This window comes from Penicillium subrubescens, assembly GCF_028828155.1.
Source record: "Penicillium subrubescens strain IBT 31985 chromosome Unknown utg000002l_segment0_segment0, whole genome shotgun sequence".
NCBI lineage: Eukaryota > Fungi > Ascomycota > Eurotiomycetes > Eurotiales > Aspergillaceae > Penicillium > Penicillium subrubescens.
This window is the reverse complement of record NW_026643152.1, coordinates 2,546,243-2,568,971: the sequence shown is the minus strand read 5'-3', so window position 1 is coordinate 2,568,971 and position 22,729 is coordinate 2,546,243. Positions and strand designations below refer to the sequence as shown.

Below are 22,729 nucleotides of genomic sequence, written 5' to 3'. Positions count from 1 at the left end.
AATTGCGATTGTGAACTGTGAACTGTAAAAAGTTATGGAAAGAGTCATTCGCTGCCCCGCCGAAAATTCGCGGAGAGTCACATGACCCTATCGATAAGCTCCATCATCGCCCAATCAGCGAGCACGTGCCATCACCGCCGAAGCTCGTAACTTAATCGCCGTTTTATGCAGCTTGCAACGCCTCGACAATGTCGCTGGGTATGAGTTCCCCTACACGGTTCAAAGGGCGTGTCTTGCTGACTATGATTGCAGATGAAGAAGCCCTTGAGGCAGTCGCCAATGGCGGCTCGGTCGACCTGTACGTGTGATTCTATGATAGCAAGGCCACCCTGGATCACGCGAGGCTGATTGATACTCCGATTTAGAGAGAAGTGGGCAGGAATAGTCGCACCACTTCTGGAAAGGCTGGAATACGTAAGGCCCATCTATGCGACCTGTATCTGCCTGTCTCTGACCTCATCCCAGAATGTCTATAATGTTTTCCCTATGCCGAAGGTGCCACCAAGCTCCTACAACCCGCAGCCGTTCCCCCCACCCTCAGAACCCAACGCAATACCAGAGAGCAGCAATAAGGAGAACACTGCTCCGGAAGACACCCTAGCATCTCACCAGCCACAGGCGACATCTGGTTCGCCACCATCGAGCGAGCGTATGCCAGATTCCCAGCCCCAGCCTCCCTCTCCACAGCCAAATGACGTGCTACCACCGCCGCTCGCGCTTCTCCTAAGGTCTATACGCTCGTCCATTCAGTCATTCTTCGTGGCCAAGCCGCCGCACACGATCCAGAGACTTGCAGAGCTTATTTTGCGGCCCAGAGCCCATTACAACACACTACCTGCGTATCTACGAGCTGTGGACCGTGTCGTTTCCGTGACCAGTGGCGCCGATGTCTTCCCTTTCAGTGTTGCACCTAGCATCAGCACTCAGCCCAACGGGCTCGTCCACCAAACCAATAGCGCCGGAGCCTATCTGGCACCGGACTACACTTCTGGTCTGGGAAGTGATGAGTCACTAGGAGGAGCTCTTCTTACGCCCATCCCTTGGTTGACCAATGTTTCTTTTGATGGCGGTGATGGTGGTATATTGGAAGAACGTAAGTAGTGACTTCACAACTCACGAAAGTCTTGTGTTGAGCCTGGGACTAACCGACCCCAGAAGAAACTACTGCCACCCAGCCACAAGAGCTCGAACTCGCGACTACAGTGACAGCTGAAGGCGAAGAAGAGCCCAAGGTTGCTTCCGAACCTTCCCCAGCAGACACTTTAGAGGAAGTTCCTCATGCCCGGGGTCCCCCGATCGTTGGTGTAGAGGATTTGGGACTACAAGATGGAAAGGGCGTGGAGATGACTCTAGGTGAGCGAGTTGGATCAGATGGCACGTCAGATCTACCTACTGCAGAGTCCGACCCCACAGAGGGGGGAGCAGGGCCTGCCGATAAAGATGGTGATATCGTACTTGATGATACTACCCCCAAGGAGGAAATCAAGGCAGAGAATACGACAGCTGCAGCGCCTCAGACAGGCGATGAGACTGCTAAGGCAGCGGGTGACTCTGCGCCAGCTGCACAGACTGAGAAGGCAGAGTAAAGGAATACAGTGGCGTGTGTCACTGCCCATCTTGGACCGTCGTCTGCCAATGAATGGCATCATGAGTTATGACCTGCAATATTTCTTGAAACGCTGATCAGAGAGTAATGATCCGAATTGATATCATTGTTTTCAAACTTGATCTTACACGTAGTCATCTCGGATATTGACATCTAAATCCACTAGATATCATTCAATGCCCTGTCATTATATACCTGACTGGCTTCCTCCGAATCTTTCGCTTCCCTTCATTCATGCATCTATGCGTTGATTATGTCAATCAAGTAACGTTTTCTTCTTGCTGAATCTCAGCACCTGTCTGAGACCAAGCCCCTATGAATTCTTGTACTCCTCGATCATCGTCAAAGTGCCATAAAGTAGCACTCGCAATTCTTGGCCTCCCAGAGTACACAGATCCGCCAAGAAACAAGACTCTTCCACCCATCTCCTTCTCCAACATCCACTTCGATCTCCTTGGACATCATTTGACAGCGGACCATGATCTGCCAGCAGTGCTCGAGAATATTCGTCGAGCTCCTTTCGATTCGATGGATGAAGCGGGTCGTCAGGTATGGTGAGAGCTCTTTTAGGCTTATACCCCGCCAAATCCATTATGGGCAGGGCAAGCTCAGGCGGTAAATGCCGTAATAGTATGCTCTGTACGGCATCGACATCGGATGCATGGGGCATGTATTCAAGCGATTTATTCTCCAGAGTGAGGAAGTCATCAATGGGCAGGACTCCGTAGTGGCTCTGTTTGATAGTTCCCCACTTAGGATCAACATCTAGCTTATTGGTCTATCGCTTTTTATCGGCAAGTTTTGGTTGCACTTGGTTGAATTGGTCGTGGGCTATGCCGAAGAATTCCCGATGGGGATAGCTCACGATCTCCGAGGCTGTTCCAGGGGCGGTGCAGTCTCTGAGCATGATTTGGTATGACTTCGTATGACGGTAGTCTTTCACATCTGTTCTGCCTACAGCTGGGTCCCACGACTCAGGGAAGCAGTAAGCTATGTTCAGACAAAGATATGCAGATAATGGGAGCGTGTACAGCATATTCCATCCAGCATCATAGTCCATGGACTATACAGCAATTAGTATTGGAAACTGGACAGACTTGAAGCAGAAGATTTATTTGAATTTACCATGCAGTGACACTGAGCCGCTAGCTCCCAGGAATTGATTCCCACTTCTGGATTGGTGCATACCCGAAGCTACGGGTTCCATGTAGCCATGGATGATCAAGAGCTTGAGAATTTCAAGGTTGAAAAAGCCCTTGCCATTGTCTTCTGTAAATCTATCGCAGTCATTTTCCTGCTGTGAATGGAAGAATGCAGACGCTAGTCTCATCCTTGTGGGATAGGAGGGTTCTCATCTATTCCCGTGTCGACAGCATGAGGGTTTTCCGTCCACTGAATCACATATGGTTCGATCTTTTTGAGTATTTCATCATCAATAAGCACATCATTGGGGTCTGGGGCCTCGAATGATGTAGAATATTTGGCCCTCTCGCTTTCTGCAGCCTGGTTGATATTGATAGCCTTGGCAAAAGCTTCAGCAAACTGGGTCAATGCACACCTTGTTTTTCTTTTCCGCAAGGGTGTAGGTTGGGGAATTCGCAGTCATATTCACTGGATTTCCATCTGACCAGCGTAAATTTGAAGCAAGGAGATGCCACGGATTCTGTTTGGCTGGTGGGCCATTTGGAAGATTCGTTACGCGGGGTACAAAAAGGGGGGACTGTTCATAAAGCGGCGCTGGTGGCGGGTACTTGATCAAGACTAGGGATCCCAGTCAAAGAGGTTGTAGAATCATTTGAGAGTCAACGTTACATGGACCAACTTGTTCTGCAGCAGGGAGATGAAAAATAGGACAATAAGATACAAGATATAGGAGAAAATGGAAACTCGAGTAAAATGACCACTTGCACAGAGATGCTCTTTATCTATAGACGGCGAGTCACAATAGTGGATGGTGTTTGATTACTCATAGGTTCACCCTTGTCTAAGATACGTGGGGGCCATCGCATAACTAAGTAGTGGGTGGGTTACATCTTCTGCATGACTCAGATCAGGCTGAGAAACCTCCCTTCCCATATCCCTCTGACCTGGAACTGACAGCTATTGCCAGCTCATACATCTCAGAAACCAAGCTTCTTCGTCCAGTCCTCAGTATGAATGGCTACGAGCACTCAGACCCCTTCGATGAGGGTATGCTCCCCGTCAGCTCCATCCATCGACTTCACTATGAACAATATGGAAATCCGGACGGAAAGCCTGGTGAGCCATCTCTATCAAGTTAAGTACCATCTGTCATTGACTCAAAACCTACGCTATACTAGTCGTTTATCTTCACGGTGGTCCTGGAGGACACACCCAGAAAAGTAATACAGCCTACTTCAACCCCGACATCTACCGCGTAGTCCTCTTCGACCAGCGCGGTACAGGCAAATCCCAACCCGCACCAGAGATCCGAGAGAATACCACTCCAAATCTGGTTGCCGACATCGAGGCGCTACGGGTACACTTGAACATTCCCAAGTGGCACTTAGTCTACGGCGGCTCTTGGGGGTCTACCCTGGCACTACTATACGCACAAGCCTACCCCGATGTTGTCGTATCCCTCCTCGTTTTGGGAATATTCACGACCCGCAAGTTGGAAATGGACTGGTTCCGAGGACCCATTGGAGCAACTACTATCTTCCCTGAAGCATTTGAAACCTTTGTAAATCATCTCCCACCAGAAGAACGCGGTGATCTCACGGGGAACTATTACAAAAGATTAACATCAGATGACCATGCGACTCGCGTTGCGGCAGCGAGGGAGTGGAATCGATGGGACTTGAGTATCGGTTCTCTGACGACTAATGAAGAAACTTTCAGACCGCTGGATGATGAGGCGTGGTCAGTGCCTCATGCTGTTCTGGAAGCGCACTATGGAATGAATGATTTCTGGTTGGAAGATGGTCAGATTCTGAAAGAGGAGAATTTGGCTAAGATACGGCATATTCCGGGTATGTCTCTACACTCGTAACCATGGCGATCTAGGTTGACTTTGGTGTTTTTAGCCACCATCATCCAGGGACGGTACGATATGGTCTGTCCCCCGCGGACGGCGTGGGAACTGCACAAAGGCTTGCCCAAGTCGCGGCTGATTTGGATTCCTGGTGCTGGGCACACTCCCCAGGTATGAAAAGAGATACAAGGATACCTAAATGAGATCTAGGATTGACATTGTATAGGAACCCGGAACCCGAATGAAGTTACTCGAGGCGTGTGATTACCATGCAAGCCAGGACTTTGGGATGTAACTTTGAAGATGTTGCCTGTTATTCAGCTAATCAAGTTGTCAACCTCCGACTGGAGTACATGTGAATTTTACTTTTATATTATGGGCGTATGACAAAATATCCCGAATCAATTCATATGAATGCATCTGTACAAGAGAGGTATCAAGCATCTAAAATGTGAAAACAACATAGCCGAAATTTGCAACGCCACAATGAGTCCGGCTCAAAATAAGCCGCCAGTAATGAAAAGACCAATATAACCATATTCATATCCCATTTCCAAACCCAGACATATAATATATCAATCCCGTGAACGACAATCCAAGCCGACATTCCACGTTAAACAGGAGACTCAACAGTCTGCAGCGGAACATAGCCTTCGTCCTCGCGAATAACAGTCCGCCTCCCAGTAGCCGAGGACCAGAGCGATGCCACACTATCCCCAACCCAGCGGCGGATCGACCTCGGATGATCCGAAAGGATAGTAGCAGGAGCCCACCAGCCAGACCTCCGCGAAACGCCATCAGCAGGAATAGCCCCCGAACCAAGTTCCTTCTCCAACCGCTCGACCTTCATCCAGGAAGGACGACGCCAGAGTTTCAGGAGCAGGCTGCTAACCACGACCGAGACACTGGACGCTGCCATTGCGGCACCAGCGGCCATGGGAGGGAGCATGAAGCCCGTGAAGGGGAGGAACAAGCCCATGGCGAAGGGGAGGCCGATGACGTTGTAGAGGCATGCCCAGACGAGGTTGAGCTTGATGCGGTTGAAGACTGAGCGGGAGAGGGATAGACTGGCTGGTACGGAGAGCAGGTCGTCGGGACGCATGAGGACAATGTCCGCTGCTTCCATGGCGACGTCAGTGCCGGAGGCTAGTGCGATGCCAACGGACGCAGTTGCCAGCGCTGGGGAATCGTTTATACCGTCACCGACCATGGCGACGCGCTCGCCGTTGAGCTGGAGGGCTGAAATGATAGCACGTTTCTCGGATGGAGAAGCAGATGCGTGAACTGCGGTGGCCGGGATGCCGACGGCGGAGGCAATTGACAGCGCCGTGGATAATGTATCACCTGTGACCATGGATGTGAAGATTCCCATGCGATGAAGGGCTGCAATTGCGGCGACCGCTGTATCCTTGACGCTATCGCGGAGAGAAATAGTTCCGGCGTAGCGACTGTCGATGGCAACGTGAATACGTGTGATTCCGGACGCAGCACCTGCAGGTTTGGGAGCTACCTGTCCCGTCTCCTCTTCAGATTGCGAAGTGTCAGGGTCAGCCGCTGCGGGCACGGTGACGTCCCTTGAACGTAGGAAGTCTGCATTGCCCAGAAGAACCTGGTAGCGAACACGCTCCATGCTGGACATGGGCTCGACAACAGCGGAAATACCTTGGCCGACACATGCATCGAAATCGCCGACACTTCCGGGTAGCCCGTCTTCTCCTGGATGGCCAGATTCGGACTTGGCTTCGGAAAGAATGGCTCGACCGATTGGGTGTTCACTGCCCATCTCTGCGAGACCAACTATGAGCCACCACAGCTGTCGGCGCCAGTCATTGGCCGTCCAGTGTGGCTCAATTCGGACTTGGTCTACGCTCATCCGACCCGTAGTCAGAGTACCTGTCTTGTCGAAGACAACGTGGTTGATCTTGGTGGCTGCTTCGAGGACAGCGCCGCCCTTGACGAGAATGCCATGCTCAGCGCCAACACCAGTTCCCACCATGACGGCAGTTGGGGTGCTGAGACCCAGGGCGCATGGGCAGGCGAAGACGATGACAGAGATACAGAGCTTGAGGCAAACCATCACTCGGCCACCGCTATCGTCTGACTGGAAGATTTGGGGCGGGTTGGACAAGATATGACTGAGGAACATCCAACCGAAGAAAGTAAACAAGCCGAGACCGATAATAGCTGGGACGAAATAACCAGCCACGATGTCAGCCATGCGCTGAATCGGAGCACGACTTGTCTGTGCGTCCTGGACAAGCTTGACGATCTGGCTCAGCTGGGTATCTTTGCCAGCCCGGATCACCTTGAAGTCAACTGAGCCCGTTCCGTTCACGGTACCAGCGACTACATGACTGCCCTTCTTCTTGTGGATTGGCAGAGCTTCTCCAGTGATCATACTCTCGTCGACATAACTTTCACCACGAATGACAATACCGTCCGCGGAGACCTTATCACCGGGACGGAGGATAACAATGTCGCCGACTTGGATCAATTCAGTGGGAATACTCTTTTGATTCACCGAGGTGTCGTCCGACAATGTGGGGTGAGACTCGTTCGATGTACTTTGGGAGGTCCATCCATCGGCCAATTTTTCGGCCGCAATAGGGTCTTCGTAGATGGTGGTCATAGATGGCGCCAAGGACATGAGACGGGAAAGGGCGGCGGAGGTCTGTCCCTTTGCCCGATTTTCTAACCATCTTCCCAGGGTGATGAAGGTGATGAGCATGGTGCTGGTATCGAAAACGGTGCTTGGTCGGCGGTGTTGATCGCTAAAGATAGCCATGACCATGGTGAAGCAACTATAAAAGAAAGCTGCAGATGTACCCAGCATGACGAGAACGTCCATGGTTGGGGATTTATGCTTGAGTGATTTGTAGCTGGTGACGTAAAACCGTCGGCCAATGCCAAATTGTACAGGTATCGTAAGACCGAAGCAGATCAAGTCACCCAGATAAAGGCCTGGGAGCAGCTGGAATCTGCCAAAGTCGATGCCGCGGAGATACATTGGGAAGATCATGTTCATGAGAAACACTGGAACGGCGAAGGAGACTGAGGTTATGAATGCGCGTCGCCATTCTTGGATCTCTTTTGTTTTGGACAAGGACTCCAACTGTGCATTTGTGTCATCGGTATCAGCGATCAGTGCATCGTAGCCAGCAGCCTGGATGATCTCAAATACAGATCGAATGCCGATGACAGATGTGTCGAATGTAACAAGTAGGTGGGAAGTTGCTAGTTTGACGGACGCAGACTGAATTCCAGATCGGCTAAGCAGCTCCTCCTCAAGTGCTGAAGCAGATGTTGCATCCCTTAGACCGTGAATGCTTAGCTTGAGCTGCTGAGCCTTCCTCGAAAGCGGCTCCTGAGGCTCGGATGAGACAATAGACGCATCAAACCCTGCATCCTCCACCATCATGACAATATTCTGAGCTGGGAGTATTGATGGGTCATGTACAATCACAGCACGCTCAGCTAGCAGACTGATGTTGAACTGAATCACGCCGTCCGCATTGGCGACAGCATTTTGGACACTGGCTGTACAAGCTCCACAGGTCATACCACCGATGGCAATTGTCGTTACCATATGTCCTGATTTGTTTTCTGTTCGGTTGGCGAGCTTGGACAAGTCTTCTTGCCCGGCGGACGATGCTTTTGTATCTACCACTCGAGCACCAAATCCACGGTCCTCGATCAGCTCTGCGATTTGCTCCGGTGTGATGGTCGCCCCATCGTGTTCCACCACCGCACGCTCCGAGAGTAGCGATACAGTGACCGAGTTCACTCCGGCGACATCCTTGAGTCCACTTTCCACCGCAGACGTGCATGCGCCGCATGTCATACCTTCGATCGCGAGCGTGGTCGTCGAGAATCGCGCTACCGGACCATCCGCCGTATCTTTGTCTCCTGATTTGACATGTTCCTCCGTGGACAGGACCGCGGCATCAAATCCACAATCTTCAATCATCTCCGCAACCTTGGCGGGCGAAAGTATAGACGGATCATGCTGAACAGCAGCGCGGCCCATGATCAGACTAACAGACACATCGCCCGCGCCCTCAACCCCCTTAAAGGCACCTTCGACCGCAGAGGTACAGGCACCGCAGGTCATTCCATCCACTTTGATCGTTGTTGTGGCCATGGCGGGCAGTCGATAGGCGGGGGGCAACGCAGGGTCCGCACCACGAGGTTCTCCAGACATGGCGATAAACCCAGACGGTGGGAAAAAGCGTGACTATTGCATGGAGGACGGGGATGTATTCGGGAATGCCTTCGGGGATGTATCGGGGATGTGCGCAGCTTACGCGCAATCGCAGAGAGAATAGCGTGATGAGACGGATGCCCTCGGATCGACACAGGAAGGTCAGATCATTCCCTGATTAAGGCGAACAAGAGTTAAAAAGAAGCAAAGAAGGCCAGAGGAGGCAGGTAAAGAAGACCGATGAGCCCGAAAGGCCACGTCGAGGGGAGAGCTCATCTAAAACCGTGATGGAGGAATGCAAATAGATTTTAGCACAGGGCGGGAAGTGGTTGGGGGGGGGGGAGATTACGCCAGGGAGTGGAGCGAGCCACGCTGAGGAATGCGACCAGGACCGCGACTATTCCCCGCCTGTGTATCCTGCCTGGCTCTGGTGATAATGCAGGCAATTTTCCAACAATCACACGCCCTATTAGGCGCCCGTCAGAACTCGATTTTTAAAAGCGGAGTATATAGACGAGTCTGAAACGCCGAATGAAGTGTCAGAAGGCTGTCAAGAGTGGTCATCGTTTCAGGTCGCGATGCTGGGTCAGGGCCGACAATAATGGCTGGGATGGGGCCTGTACTTGTGCCAACAAACCAGGATTGAAGACCAGGGCTTCTACATGATCACGAGTTGATGCGGGGATAATCCATGATTGAACTACTATATAAGGGTCTAGTTATATACTGTCAATCAGTTGCTCAGTCACTCAAGGTATCCAAGTATATTCTCCATACTCTCTATACTTCTCATGTCGCAAACTGATTAACTCCAGTCCTGCCAAGACTTTTTAAAGTGCCCTTGTCTGGGTAGAGTCTCACCGACTGATTCACCGCCTTTTTATCATCGTTGAGATCAAACGGTGCTTCCATATTTGCATGTTTGCATTATCTGCAAACCACCCGCTCTTTCATACAGTGGTTCCATTTGGCCATGAGATTAGGTGATCAAAATGTTGTCTTGGGTACCTCGTAGCACGAAATATTTACTTCGTTAGTTTATAAACTATTAAACCTACTTCCATTAGCCAGGAGGCTTACTACCCGCTTGTAAGTCTGTCGAGGACAGAAGGCTGAAAAGGTTTCCCTCCGTCTACTAGAGTTGCATGCCTCAGGAAGCGACAGGCCAGCAATTGATTTTGTTACTTGATCACAGAAATTAGCTACCACTTGTATACCCCCTCACTCATTCTTTGCTCCATCCTCATCTGTTGTAGCGAAACGGGCCGAATCACATGATATCCAAATGAAAGATTGCATCACTATTACACTTGACAACGCCAGCATCCAACAACTCCTCAACAATAATAGATCCGTGACCATAACGCTCCAGTGCAACGGCCTCCAAGCTTGGATAACAGGAGGTCGCAGAGTGAGTTCCCATGTTCCTTTACAGGTTAACACAGCAGGCTGATCTTCCTCAGCTAGCTGGTACCCGAAGAGCATTGCTAATCCCTCTCGTCCAATCTAGATTTCCATTGACTCAAGATTTGGCATTTTCACGGCCACTGATACCGCTGTCTGGAGCATTTTATCAATCCTAACTGGGCTCTCTTGAGGTGAGAGCAGTTGTGAGGTCAATGCAATTGAAATCATGTTGGGCAACTTCCAGAGAGGTTTACAAGCGTGGAAGAAAAGGCTGGCATCCACTATAAATGATGCAGAGTGGTGCTCGAGCTTGAGACTGGCTTTGGCGACTGCCATGCTGCCATCAGGCGTTGGGATGCGGATAGGGCTGCAAAGAAGAATATTACCTATAAAAGGTACTGGTGAACGAAATTCACGAAGATTACGAGTTTTCATAGTTTTCTCGTAGCAGGGCAGAGAGCTAAAAGTGTTCCAGAAGAACCAAGAGAGACTGCACATGATAATTGGTTTTGGGCTCCATTTTGGTAACTTTTGTCTACCTCAAGAGCACTGCTTAAATTGCCCACAGATGGAGTCGAGGTTCCCAAGTTTTGCAGCACGCAAATAGTCAATCATGGATCCTCGTCCCCTGCTATACTACAGTAGTTCAGGTGCTTAACCATTATCACGAAGGAGAAGTGGATTTCCTTTCAAAATAGCTCACAAATTTCATTCAAAGAACCCAAGTTGTTCATCACTGGACTCGCTGTGGTCTTAGATTGTACTGTAGAATCATAACTGACTCCAAGCGTTTGTGTGGGGCGCCAGATGAGTCAACCAGTAAACATCCGTGGGTGTGGATCCACCGTCTATCGTTGGTTAACCTGGAACATCATTGGCATTATTACCGTTACTTCGCGACAACCTTTCCTAGCTTCTCTCCCTTCATCTACATTGGGCAACTTTGAAATTGCTCGAACCAATCCTGGTCTCTCAACTCCTCCTTCACCTACTTGACCCCTCGACCAAAAGACCTCCATCACCCCGCTCCTCTCCTCATTGAACCCATCCACCTCATGGACCAAACACACGCCCGGGCCCTGGAGGCTCTACAGCCCTTCGTCGCCCTAGCTACTTCCAACAGCGCAACTTCACCTCGCTTCGTGGCCAACATCGTGACAAATGCCACCTCCGCGCCACAAACATACGTCTTCGCCGAGCTGCTGGAGACCCCAACCATCCAGGCCCTAGCTGCCCCCAATACCCCCGCCGAGTATAAGGGCTACCTAAAGCTCCTGGAAATCTTTGCATGGGGCACATGGCAAGAATACCAAGGTAAGCAACAACTACAGCTTCAAGCCACCTCATATCAGTCCATGACCAAAGAAAACATCTCTAACAAAAACACCAGCAACCCCGAACCTCCCCAAATTGAGCGCGGAACAAACCCTCAAACTCCGCCTCCTCTCCCTCCTCACCCTGGCCACAACCACCAAACCCCTCACCTACCAAACTCTCATGAACTCCCTCTCCCTCCCCACAACGGCCGACCTCGAAAGCCTCGTCACAACCGCCATCTACGCAAACCTAATCTCCGCCCGCCTCTCCCCAGCCTCAACCCCACCCACCATCAACGTCACCTCCGTCGCACCCCTGCGAGATGTCCAGCCCCAATCCCTCCCGCAAATGGTCACCCTCCTCACAGAATGGGAGTCCCGCTGCGGCGAGGTGGTCACGGATCTGGAAACCGAAATCGCCCGGGTCAAGGCCAATGCCCAGAAACGGTTTGCCAAGGAACAGGCTTACCAGGATCGTCTTGAAGAAGCGGTTCAGCGGCGTCAGCCTGAGACTGGGCGTGAGGGGGGGAATGCGGCCGATAAACGAGCTGGTAAGTCTGGGTTTGGACGGGGGTTTGACCGGGTGGCTTTTGGGTTGGGGCGCAATAAACGGGAAGCTGATGATTTTGATGAGGACGACGGGTTCGATTCAGGAGATAATGGGGAGGCTGCGTCGCGTATGGATATTGATGAAGGGGCCGGTGTTGGCCGTGGAGGGAGCAGGCAGACGAAGAGAGTCGTGGGACGGAAGGCCTAGGCGCAAGTGGGTGCTTATGAATGTCACGATCTTATCATGTTGCTTAGATAGTTGCACGAAGCGACTTTACACCTTATGATCCTATATCAGATACTTTAGGCATCAAGTAGCTGCACAGTTTTACACGCGAGAATAATAGCACCTAACCAGGTTGCATTCGTAAAGCCCTAATGGCAACACTCATGGAGAACATAAGTACAATACAAGTGACCAGAATCAAACGGGGGTATTGGTAGTAGAAGAGAAGAAGAAATCGCGCGAAGATGGAAAGAGGTCAACAGGGCAAAATATGGACACGACAAGGAGAGGAAAGAGAGGCAGGATTGCCAGTGGGACAGGTGGAGAAGGTGGAAAAGAAGAAGAATTAGAAGAAAGCAGACCGAGCCCGTCAAGGATTATGGGCTGCGAAAGCTTTCCAGCAATTATGCTTCGCAGAAGCAGGAGAGAACAGATAGAGCCACACGCCAGGTTGAAAATAAGTCAGACAGGGCATGCGAAGATTGCAGGTATTGCGAGGATATTGGTGCGGGATTTGTGTTTTTGACCCGCAGGACATGTCGTCGAGAAACACATTCACAGCATGGTGCCGGGAACGAAGATGAATAGGATACTCAGAGCGGCAGCGGTCAGGAATGCGACAAAAGCAGTGACCATGGCGCGCTTGTTCAAGAGCTTGCGAACGTATGGCTCGCGAATCAGGCCCCAGTTCATAAATGTGTACTCGCTGTAGCCGAGGAATGCCATGACGGGGTCAATCCGGTACTGGTAGGAGACGATAAAGTACGCCGCGACAGCGAATGGGAGGATGACCCAGCAGCGGATGTGACGAGGCTTGTTGCGCAGAACCACGTAGAATGCACCCCAGAAACCTCCACCAAAGCTGATCAAAGCAAAGGCGAGACGGGCAAGGATACTCAGAGGCACGAGGTTACCCAGAGCCTTGGCCTGCAAGAATCCGGGGAAGGCATCACGCTCCATGGCCTGGAACACGTAGTCTTTGGCAGGGTCGAACACCTCGGGGTCATCACGGCCGTCATCTTCAATCAAGTTGATACATGTTGAGACCATCATCTCTGGCAGAATGATCTCACGCTCGGAGCCGGGAAGCAGGTATGTGTAAAGAATCTTCTCGGCACTGGCGCGAATATCGTGACGGCCAACGGTGTGTCCAGGGGAGTTGGAATCGCCGCCATTTCCATTGCCAGTGCTGGGGCGGCGGTCATTTGATGGGGTGCGCTGAGCAGACTGTTGAGAACCGATACTGTTCTGGGGAGAGTGCGAGGAAGTGTGGCCTTCGGAGCGCAGAAAAGCAGACAAGCGGTGGTCGGCATCTCGGTCCTTTTCATTATGGTGCAGACGGGAAGGACCAGCCTCCACTAGTGGGATGTCGCCTAAATTCTCCAGGTTGTCTAGCATTGCCGATGAGCGCTTGCTGTCAGCTCTCTCCATGTCCGGTGTCGCTACCAGGACGGAACGGCGAAGCTCTCGAACATAGTGACGGCAAAGTGACATGTGTTGGGAGACATCGAGCCTGATCAGAAAAAAGGTACGTTAGATCACAGTCAAGGTACGACTACTCGCTGTCGAGCCAAGTCACTTACCAGAAATCCAGGTAGTCCACAGAGCGTTGCTGGTCGCGCATGTAAATGTAGAATGAGAAGAGATCAACCGGAGCCAGGGTGCGACGGCTCAGGACCTCGAAGAGTGTCGGAAGGCGATTTCGCTGCTCCACATCCAGGAAAGAATCAGGGGACGCCATTTTGTCGGATTGATGTGTGAGTTTCAACCGGTGGGTTTTCCAGCACCGAAAAGTTGAGGTCGAAATGGAGGGGTGATAAAAGGGGTAGATAGCGCGACCGTTCGCGTCGTCCTGAGCAGAATCGACTCAAGGACCTCACGACCAAGGAGACCGATCACAATTGAATTTTGAAAGAGTGAACAGCACCTATCGAGGTACCGAAAAGAGTATTATGTGAAGCGAATTGAAAAAAACTGTCGAGAGACAGGCAATGGTTGCTAGGATAGGATAGCCCCCTGGCGACCACGGCAACGGGTCAACAAATCCGCAAACAGCTGCACCGCAGCAACTGTGATAACGAGAGGGGCACAGAATAGAGAGACAGCGAAGGATTTAAACGAACGAGGATAGGCGTGAAGGTAAGGGTTGAAGCATGCATGTAGGGGAGAGGACCAGCCTCTGCATTCTGGAAGGCGGCCTGAAACAACATCGCAACAACATTTATCCGGGAGCCCAGACCCACTTTGTCATTTCCCCAAAAACCCAAAAATCGCCATTGCATCATATCCCTGTTTAAAGTTATCTCGCGTCTAGGATCACTCGAAAGAGTGGAATCCTGGGCTGATGTTGTTTTAATAGAATCAAATCTCTCAATGCCATCAACTCATATTCTCATGTTAAGGAGGTCCTTATTCCGCTAAAAACTAATTATCCACAGGGTATTGGTAAATCCAGCCACCTCCATAACGCCGTTCCATGTAAACACCCTCGCAGGAAAAAGCACGCTTAATGTCCATCCGCAAGATGCTAATGACGAGTTAGTCAATGCCCAAAAAGAAGACCATCCTATCGTTCACGATCAAACTTACCGACCACTCGGGAATATTCCGAATTTGTTGGAACATGAACTTCTCCAACTTATTTGCACTTTTGGCGTATGGAGTGCTCTCGTTGTTGTATCGTCGGCAATTGTCAAAAATCAACATCGCATCCTTGATGAAATCCTGTGGAGTCGGATACATATCCTTCTCGTGCTTTTCTTCCATTGTCGACAAATCCATCGGTTCCATGATCACCTCGTAGTAGTCTGGCACTTCATCACGGTTCACGGGCTGGGTGAATGGCCAGGCGGCACTGTGGTTTTGCATATCATTCAGCAGATGCAGCAATTGGTTGTAGTTGGGGCCATGGCGAGGTTGGCGAGCTAGCTCATCCATATCGGGGGACCATCCAGATTCCTTGACCGCGGGAATGGTGAGAGGATCGATTTTGATGACACCGTTCTTCCAGTCTTTGGGAGGAGGATGAATGATATGAGACCGACTGAATGCGCGAATCTTGGCCTGAACCGCCTCTTTCTGCTTCAGGAGCATCCGGCCCATTTCGAGGTACCGAATCTTGGGTAGCATAGTACACTGCATAATGGTGCCACCTTCGTAATCCTTAATGTAGCCCATCCAGATCGATTTATCGAGGGTGATTTCTTTTGTAAACCCTTGCTTCTTGAAGTATCCAATGGCATAATTATCGGCGTAGGTGAGGAAATGCATGATGGGGGAGGTGGCCTTCACATAGTCCTGTTGTAAACTGCGTTAAGTCGGATAGACTTTGAGTTGGAAGTAAGTTGCCTTACCTTGAGATGGGACATCAAATGCGCACCATATCCCTTGACTTGCTGATCAGATGAAATGGCACAAAACACAATTTCTGCGAATTTGCGGCTGTTGAATGGTCGATAGGTGATGCCTCTGTTTGTAGTTCGTTAGTAATCGCTGAGAAAGTCTCTCCAAGTTTGCTGTACTGACCCGACGACCTCCAGAGGGTGTTTCACAATAGCAATAGACAAATGCGATCGATCGTAAACCAGTCGCGCAATATAGTCCTTGGGCATTTTAGGAAGCTGTTTCTGGAAGATGCACTTGAGGCCCGTCAGGACGATAAAGCTGTCGTGGGATCCGTCATTGTTCACAACGCGAAACTCGATATCACCTCGGCGCTCCTCTAAAACGGCGGGCTGTACGGAGCTATGTCAGTCTTTCCTTGCGAGTCTAGCAAAGAGAGGGGCAAGACAGGTTGGGTGGAATCTCACCTTCTCGGGGAACGGAACAATGCGCAGTGGGGGCTTTCGCAGCGGGCCATCCTCCTGTATTGTGTCAATACGCATACTGGTGTGCAGTCGGTTGGGCAAGACGCACCTCCTTCTCCGGGGAATCGGTTCGCGCTTTCTTGATGACCTGCTGCTGAGAATCCGGGGAAGCTGCCTCCTCTGAAGCTTTCCTTTTGGTACCTAAAGAGCGTCAGCGCTTGTTCAGTTGTAACTGTAGTAGCTATTAGCATATCGAGTACTCACTTTGAGGTGTCTCGACAGCCATGGTGGGTTGGTTGAAGCTTGTGGTAGTTGAAACCCGCGCGGTCTCGAGATGAGATAACGCACCCCGGGAATCGGGCCCGGAAAAACATTTCACCGTATCGGCCAGATCGACCAGTCGCGCATTTGTTGTATACTTCCAGAGTCCCGCAACTCTCCTGTTGACTCCAGGCTAATTACTTCAACCCAATCTCTTGATCACGTACAGATCTTTCACTCATGTCTCTGAACGAAGTTTGGGAGGCAGCCTCTGCAACCCCTTTCCACCCCCTTGTCTCTAAAGACAATCAATTCGCCGTCGGCTTCAACCTGCTCCTTATTGGTGAGGATAGCTTACTGGGACAGCTTCAACTTGTGCACCACTGACAGCCTATGACATAGCTATCATCTTCACGGGTCTCTTTGGCCTGAGTAAGTTCTTGCCAATCCAACTCTCAACAATTTCCAGCTAACATCTGCCACCAGACCGGTCATTCCTGAGCCTCGCATCCCTCGGCCTCCCAGCGTCATTACTATTCGGGTGAGTGAGAGCATTGTTGCGCCGACATACGAGAATAATTTTGCTGATGGAATCTTTGTGATCAGTTTCGGAGCCGTGTTCACAATCTGCGCGGTCGGAGTCTATGTTTAAGGCGATACCCACACTCTGTCCCCTCTATGTCCATAAGTGGGGAATTCAAAGGGGCCTGTACTGCTAGAAGCTCCTAAATCATCACTCACACGTCAAATCCTTACCTCCTACCTGATCGAACCATTTATTGCCCCCCCCCCTAAAAAAAGGCTGGGTTTAGCAGCCACTCCTCAACAATGGAGCCGCTATTCACTGCTGTCTCGAATAATGCGCGACACCTCTACACTCTGCTCTCCTGCATTGGCTTTGCTTCAAAAGCAACGGTCCAGATCACCCCAGATGGTCTACGTTTCTCAGCGGAGGAAGGCCGCGTCATCCAAGGCTTAGCCTTCCTCGATAAATCTCTCTTTACCAGCTACACCTTCAAGCCATCCACCGAGCCCAACAACCACAGTCAAAATGACTCTTCTGACGAAGTGGAGTTCCCCCATTTTGTCGTCTCGCTCTCCGCCCTCCTTGAGACATTGAAGATTTTCGGTATCAATGACTTGGCCGAACCCAATGGCTCCCGAGACACCAACCTCCCTCAGGCCAATCCAGCTTCAGGTGCATTCAGTGCGCCAGCCTTACTTATGGACCGCTCATGCACTCTCCAATACACGCAACATGGAGCTCCTCTCAGCATCGCCATCACGGAAGCAGGTGTTAAAACGACTTGCGAGCTGGTGACGTATGAGCCAGAAGCGGTTGAAACCGATATTCCGCTCCAGCGCGATGCCATCATCATGAAAATCATCATGCGCTCTGCCTGGCTACACAATGCCATTGCTGAGCTTGATTCTTCTACTCCTACCATTCTCAAACTGTCAGCCTGTGCCAACCGAGAGCCATATTTCGCTTTGACAGGTGCTGGCGGTCCCTTCAGCGAGTCCACGGTCGAGTTCTCCGTCGATCAGCACAATGAGATCACCGGCGGTGCTACCCAAGGTGACCAAGCATCACAAGCCCACAAGGTCCTAACGGACGATGGAACATCACGGCCACGAGCCACCAGAGCCAAAGCAGCGCCCACTGTCACGGAGACATTCCAAGTATCACCGCCATCGTCTATGGGCGAGCGAATTCGACAGATCTATAGGTTCGCTCTCGTGAGAAAAGCTGCCCGGGCCATGGCTATCGCCAACAAAGTTAGTATTCGTGGTGATCGGCAGGGCGTATTGAGCTTCCAATTCATGGTTGATCTTGATGACAATGCACCGACTGGAAGATCTGTTGGCGCTGGTGTGAAGGCACTGGCAGGTCCAAGATGTTTTGTGGATTTCCGATTTGTACCACTTCTTGATGAAGAGGATGCTGAAATGGATGTTGTCGATGACGAAGAATAGTCAAGGTTCCTTGGTTCGTATTTATACTAGAATAACAATTTACATTGTTTTATATCCATTGAATAAGATTGTGACATGTATTGGAGGTATCAGTAAAGATGAAGCTATTCCTGAACGCCTTAAATCAAATGCTAAGAATACAACGGGGAAGCTTTTGTTGTTCAGGAGTTGAAATTGCCACGGTTCCATGTGAGATTACATGACCTATAAGAACGTTAGCACTGGTCGACATACTCTTTTCCTAGCGGAAACATACCTCAGCAATTGACTGCCTCTCAATGATCGACTTCTGTCTCTCATTCCGCGAGACACGATAATAATAATCGCTAAAGTCACCGCACTGCATATGGCGCAGGAACTCCTCGTCGTGGGTGATGACAATCAACTGGAAATTCGCCTGTTGCTGACGAGCCCGAATGATATCGTGCAACGATTCTGCCAGCGAGCGAATATTATCGCGATCCAGATTCGTCGTCGGTTCGTCGAGCGCGATGAGACCACAATTCACGCCGAAACACTCTGCCAGAGCAAGGCGAATGATGATACTGGCCAGGACTTTCTGGCCAGCACTGCAGCGGCCACGCATGTCCATCTCTGCGCCTGACTTGACCATGCACACACGGTAGTTGTAGGATCGATTACCCTTGGCATTTTCGTTGTCGGAACGAATGAGGATCGTGTCGACGTCTGTTCCGCGGTACGTCTTTTGCCAGAGTTCGCCGATGATGGCGTTGATTTCCTCCATCTTCAATCCGTGGTATCGCATGATCGCTTTGTCCAAAGCACCGCCGTAGCGAGCGAGATCCTCCACTGCGGCTTTTGTGGTCTCCACCTTGATGTGCGCTTCCTTGTACTTGGAGGCTGCATCCTTGTAGTCCGTATTCCAGTCGGCCAGCAGTTGCATCAATTGGTCATCCTTGGACTTCATTTCACCCATCTTGCTGGCCTGTTTAGCAGCCAGGGCATTGTGCTCACGAGTCCAGCGCTCCGACTCCTGCTTGAAACGGCCGCGGTCAACTTCGGCGTTTTGTGATTCCAGTTCCTCAACTTCCTGAAGAACTTTGTCCAAGGACCGTGTGGCTTGACGATACGTCAGATTGTCAGAGTACTGCCGCTTCGTATTTTCACTATCCTTGAGCTGCGCAGAGATCCTGTTGATCTCTCTTGTTGTCTCTCCTTGCTCGGTTTCGAATTGGGTAATCTCGCTCTCGATGCCAGCAATCTCTTTCTTGCTCCGCTCTAGTTGATTCGGACCTCCTCGTTCGATGTACGAATTGATGTCCTCGTTGGCAAGGTCAAGTTGGTGGATGCTGTCTGACAACCGGTTGATTTCGTGCTGCAAGTCCCGTTCGCGAGTTTCAGCCTTCTGGCTGATATCGTCGTATTTGCTCTGGGCCTGGAGCAATTCAGGCGTCAAATTCTCGATATCCTGGTCTGCTTTTTGGATTGCCTCCCTCTGTTGGGCATTGAGCTTCTTGTACTCCTCCATCCGGACAAGCAGGTCGGCTTTTTTCTCCAGCTGGAACTTGGCATTGTTGAGGCTGTCCCGTACGTCTCTGAGCTGAAGCTCTAGCTTGTTCATCTCGCTTCGTGTCTGCTCTTTCTCATTGGTAAGCTTTGTAAGGGTCTTTTTCAGATCCCGAGACTTTTCGTTGGAGGCCGAGATCTCTTCTTGGATATCCTCCAAAGTGCGGGCCAGGGAAGTGTCCTGCTGCTTGGCGGAAAGCTCCTGTATTTGAGACATGATGTTCTTGATTTCGGCATCATATCTCGAGATAGTAGTCACTGTCTTTGCCAGCGTTTCAACATCTCTCTTGCTTTCTTGCTTCTCGCTGACTACCCGATCGTGACTCTCAAGCTTGTCCAAAAGCTCGTCCCGCTGAGATTCGCATTCTTGCTCTTCCTTCTCCAGCTCGGGTATATCAGTCTCGGAAAGACGAATCCACTGATCGTAGAATCCGTTGGCTGCGCGAGCGGTCGCGAGATCCTTTTCCAGAACTCCCAAGCCCTCGTCTTCGGCATCCAAGCCAGCCTTCTTTACCAGAGCCTCAAGCTTCCTGGTAAAGTTCTGGAGCTCTGTTTCGTTCCTGAAAGATCGGGCGCAAGTGCGGCACATTTTGGTTTGTTTTGCTGCATCAAGACACTTGGCGAGGTACCCTCCAAAGCCAGCAAATTGATCAGCATCTTTGCGAGCCAAATCGTACTGGGCTTGACGATCCTTGAGAACTTCAGGGTAATCAGCTGGCTCGGCGTCGATCGCTTGACGAATCTCCTCCTTGCAGTCATTGAGTTCGTTGCGCCGCTGCTTCAAGATTTTCTTTGCATTCTTCAGCTTGAATTCGACTTGCTCGAGTTCTCGGTGGACACAATCCCGGACTCGCTCGGCATCAGCGACCTGCTTTGACTCAGTATCAACTGCTCGTTGGAAATCCTTTTCCAGGTTTTCGGGCTGCCAATCGGAGCCGACAACTTTCACAAGACGATCCCCATGAGCGCTCTTCATGGTCTGCAGACTGCGTTCCCTATCCTTGAGCTCTTTCTTGAGATGGTCCAAGCGAGCCAGATCGCCCGCTTTCTTTGTGGACTCGATAAGCTCGGCATTGAGTTTCGAGGTCTCATCCTCAAGATGCTGTATCTGCGAGTTGATGTTTTGGATCTCTCGATCCCATGAGGTAGTGTTGGCTCGCTCCTTCGCTTGGTCAAGACTTGAAGTGATGTCTTCAATCTTAGCCTCCAAAGCAGCTTGCACGCCCTCGTCGACGTCAATCTCATTTAGCTTCCCTTGGTAGGCTGCGGCCTCCTTCTCATTCGCCGCGATTTGCCTCTTTGCCGCATTTTTGGTTTCCTGCAGAGCGGACTTTCGCTGACCGATCTCATTGAGAGTGTCCTGCACCTCACGAAGCTCGCGCTGGGCCTCGCGTTTGACGCGATCTAAAGACTGATTCTGCTCCCGCAAAAAGCGCCGTATTTTCTGCATGAAGTCGTCGATTTCCGCCTGGTCCATGTTGTCATCGACCCCACGGATATTGTTATTCCGAGCAGCCTCGGTGATCATGGTTTGGCGTCTTTGAATCTGGCGTTCGAAATTGGCTTTGTCATTCTCATACTTGCCATTCTCCGCTTGCTTTAGACCCAATCTGTGTCGAGCTGTCTCAATTCTCTCTTTGAGTTCCACATAGTTCTCCTTCTGAGACTCTTCCTGCTGTTGATACTCGATTTGCTTCGTCTCGAATTGCTCGAGGTTCGACTGCAGCCACTCATCCGAATCGTCCAGCTCAACGAGATGCCTCTTCAGGTTTTCAATGGTGTTCTCGATGCTTTTGGCTTCGATGCGCTTTCCCTCGAGTGCACCAAGCACTTGAGCATAGCTCTCGGATTCCTTCCAGGCTTTGTCGGCTAATTCGGCGACACGTCGCAGCTCCTTGGACATTTTCTGGGTTTCATCTCGCAACTCCTCAATCTCGTCTTGCAGTTTAATAGACCGCTTCTCTGCACGGTCAGCCTTGTCCTTGTCTTCCTTAGCATGTTGTTCCATGATCTTGAATTTGCCAAGCTCTTCATTCTGCTTTTTCCGCAACGCTTTGATGTTGTCGATAGCTTTCGTGTACTTCATCGCTTCGAAGATTTCGTCAAATCTCTTTTTGAGCACCGAGGGTTCGCTCATGGGCCATAGGCTTTCATCTTGGTGGCAGAAAATGACGGAGTCCAACACGGCTTTCGAGACACCTAAATACTGTGGCATGATCTGGTCCAACTCTGCCACTCGTGAAGAGATGGACGCGCGCTCGCCGTTCTTGACCATGACCAGCTGTCCTTCTAGTGTTTTCTGTTGTCTTGTCGTTTTCTTGACCGTAAGCTGCAGGCTGCGTGTAGCAACCATCTTCGCACCGGATGTTCCATTGAAGGAGAGCTTCACTTGGGCGAGCACCTCTTTCTCGCCACATAGCTTGGGATCGTGGATGAAAGCACCGCCTTTGCTGTTCGGGGGAGGTCGCCGGTTGTTGCATACTTGAGACACTCGATGATCGTCTAGAATGTGTCAGCTCCTATCGCATGCCTCTTACTAGCAGCTCCAAGTAGCTAAGCGCATACCGTTTTCCCAGATCCGTTGTAGCCGACGATCAATGTGAGAGGAGTGTGAAATTGTATTGTCTCGCTACGCGTGTTATCGAAGGAGCGAACTCTGAGATGACGCCATGGTCAGCAAAGCGCGGGGAAACAGCACATCTGCGAAAGTCGCGTAAACCCAGGTGTACTTACCCCAAGATTGAGAGCTTATCGATCTTCGCTAACACGAGGAGTGTAACCGTTAAATATGTCCGGAAAAACTAGTGAGGCGCGAAAACTTACACCTGTCAAATCGTCAGCATAATCAGGTCCCGAGG

The 22,729-nt window shown here is 50.8% G+C and overlaps 10 protein-coding genes across 10 annotated transcripts; 5 read left to right on the top strand and 5 right to left on the bottom strand.

Moving 5' to 3' along the window:
• Positions 1-188: 188 nt before the first annotated feature.
• On the top strand, positions 189-1,586 carry N7473_002314 (uncharacterized protein; the record flags this gene model as incomplete). The annotated part of the gene is made up of 5 exons (XM_057148254.1): positions 189-198; positions 253-298; positions 366-414; positions 466-1,093; positions 1,156-1,586. 5 exons carry the CDS (start codon positions 189-191, stop codon positions 1,584-1,586), a joined length of 1,164 nt encoding a protein of 387 aa, XP_057011908.1.
• Positions 1,587-1,919: 333 nt separating this feature from the next.
• N7473_002313 (uncharacterized protein) lies at positions 1,920-2,936 on the bottom strand (the record flags this gene model as incomplete). Its single annotated transcript, XM_057148253.1, is given in 4 exon segments — positions 1,920-2,384; positions 2,418-2,669; positions 2,732-2,778; positions 2,795-2,936. 4 exon segments carry the CDS (start codon positions 2,934-2,936, stop codon positions 1,920-1,922), a joined length of 906 nt encoding a protein of 301 aa, XP_057011907.1.
• An 823-nt stretch (positions 2,937-3,759) lies between these two features.
• On the top strand, positions 3,760-4,896 carry N7473_002312 (uncharacterized protein; the record flags this gene model as incomplete). Its single annotated transcript, XM_057148252.1, has 4 exons — positions 3,760-3,865; positions 3,928-4,599; positions 4,654-4,772; positions 4,828-4,896. 4 exons carry the CDS (start codon positions 3,760-3,762, stop codon positions 4,894-4,896), a joined length of 966 nt encoding a protein of 321 aa, XP_057011906.1.
• A 318-nt stretch (positions 4,897-5,214) lies between these two features.
• On the bottom strand, positions 5,215-8,802 carry ctpA (Cu(2+)-transporting P-type ATPase CCC2; the record flags this gene model as incomplete). Its single annotated transcript, XM_057148251.1, has 1 exon — positions 5,215-8,802. The coding sequence occupies one exon, from the start codon at positions 8,800-8,802 to the stop codon at positions 5,215-5,217; it is 3,588 nt and encodes a 1,195-aa protein (XP_057011905.1).
• A 2,462-nt stretch (positions 8,803-11,264) lies between these two features.
• Positions 11,265-12,282, top strand: N7473_002310 (COP9 signalosome complex subunit 7; the record flags this gene model as incomplete). The annotated part of the gene is made up of 2 exons (XM_057148250.1): positions 11,265-11,523; positions 11,600-12,282. 2 exons carry the CDS (start codon positions 11,265-11,267, stop codon positions 12,280-12,282), a joined length of 942 nt encoding a protein of 313 aa, XP_057011904.1.
• A 573-nt stretch (positions 12,283-12,855) lies between these two features.
• Positions 12,856-14,041, bottom strand: rgsB (uncharacterized protein; the record flags this gene model as incomplete). The annotated part of the gene is made up of 2 exons (XM_057148249.1): positions 12,856-13,813; positions 13,884-14,041. The coding sequence occupies 2 exons, from the start codon at positions 14,039-14,041 to the stop codon at positions 12,856-12,858; spliced, it is 1,116 nt and encodes a 371-aa protein (XP_057011903.1).
• Positions 14,042-14,806: 765 nt separating this feature from the next.
• Positions 14,807-16,392, bottom strand: gcnE (histone acetyltransferase GCN5; the record flags this gene model as incomplete). The annotated part of the gene is made up of 7 exons (XM_057148248.1): positions 14,807-14,827; positions 14,890-15,597; positions 15,654-15,768; positions 15,826-16,034; positions 16,110-16,163; positions 16,216-16,307; positions 16,371-16,392. The coding sequence occupies 7 exons, from the start codon at positions 16,390-16,392 to the stop codon at positions 14,807-14,809; spliced, it is 1,221 nt and encodes a 406-aa protein (XP_057011902.1).
• A 215-nt stretch (positions 16,393-16,607) lies between these two features.
• On the top strand, positions 16,608-17,019 carry N7473_002307 (OST5 family protein; the record flags this gene model as incomplete). The annotated part of the gene is made up of 4 exons (XM_057148247.1): positions 16,608-16,710; positions 16,770-16,799; positions 16,854-16,908; positions 16,974-17,019. The coding sequence occupies 4 exons, from the start codon at positions 16,608-16,610 to the stop codon at positions 17,017-17,019; spliced, it is 234 nt and encodes a 77-aa protein (XP_057011901.1).
• Positions 17,020-17,195: 176 nt separating this feature from the next.
• N7473_002306 (putative DNA repair protein Rad1) lies at positions 17,196-18,344 on the top strand (the record flags this gene model as incomplete). The annotated part of the gene is made up of 1 exon (XM_057148246.1): positions 17,196-18,344. The coding sequence occupies one exon, from the start codon at positions 17,196-17,198 to the stop codon at positions 18,342-18,344; it is 1,149 nt and encodes a 382-aa protein (XP_057011900.1).
• Positions 18,345-18,539: 195 nt separating this feature from the next.
• Positions 18,540-22,224, bottom strand: N7473_002305 (MRX complex DNA-binding subunit; the record flags this gene model as incomplete). Its single annotated transcript, XM_057148245.1, has 2 exons — positions 18,540-18,548; positions 18,601-22,224. 2 exons carry the CDS (start codon positions 22,222-22,224, stop codon positions 18,540-18,542), a joined length of 3,633 nt encoding a protein of 1,210 aa, XP_057011899.1.
• Positions 22,225-22,729: the final 505 nt, after the last annotated feature.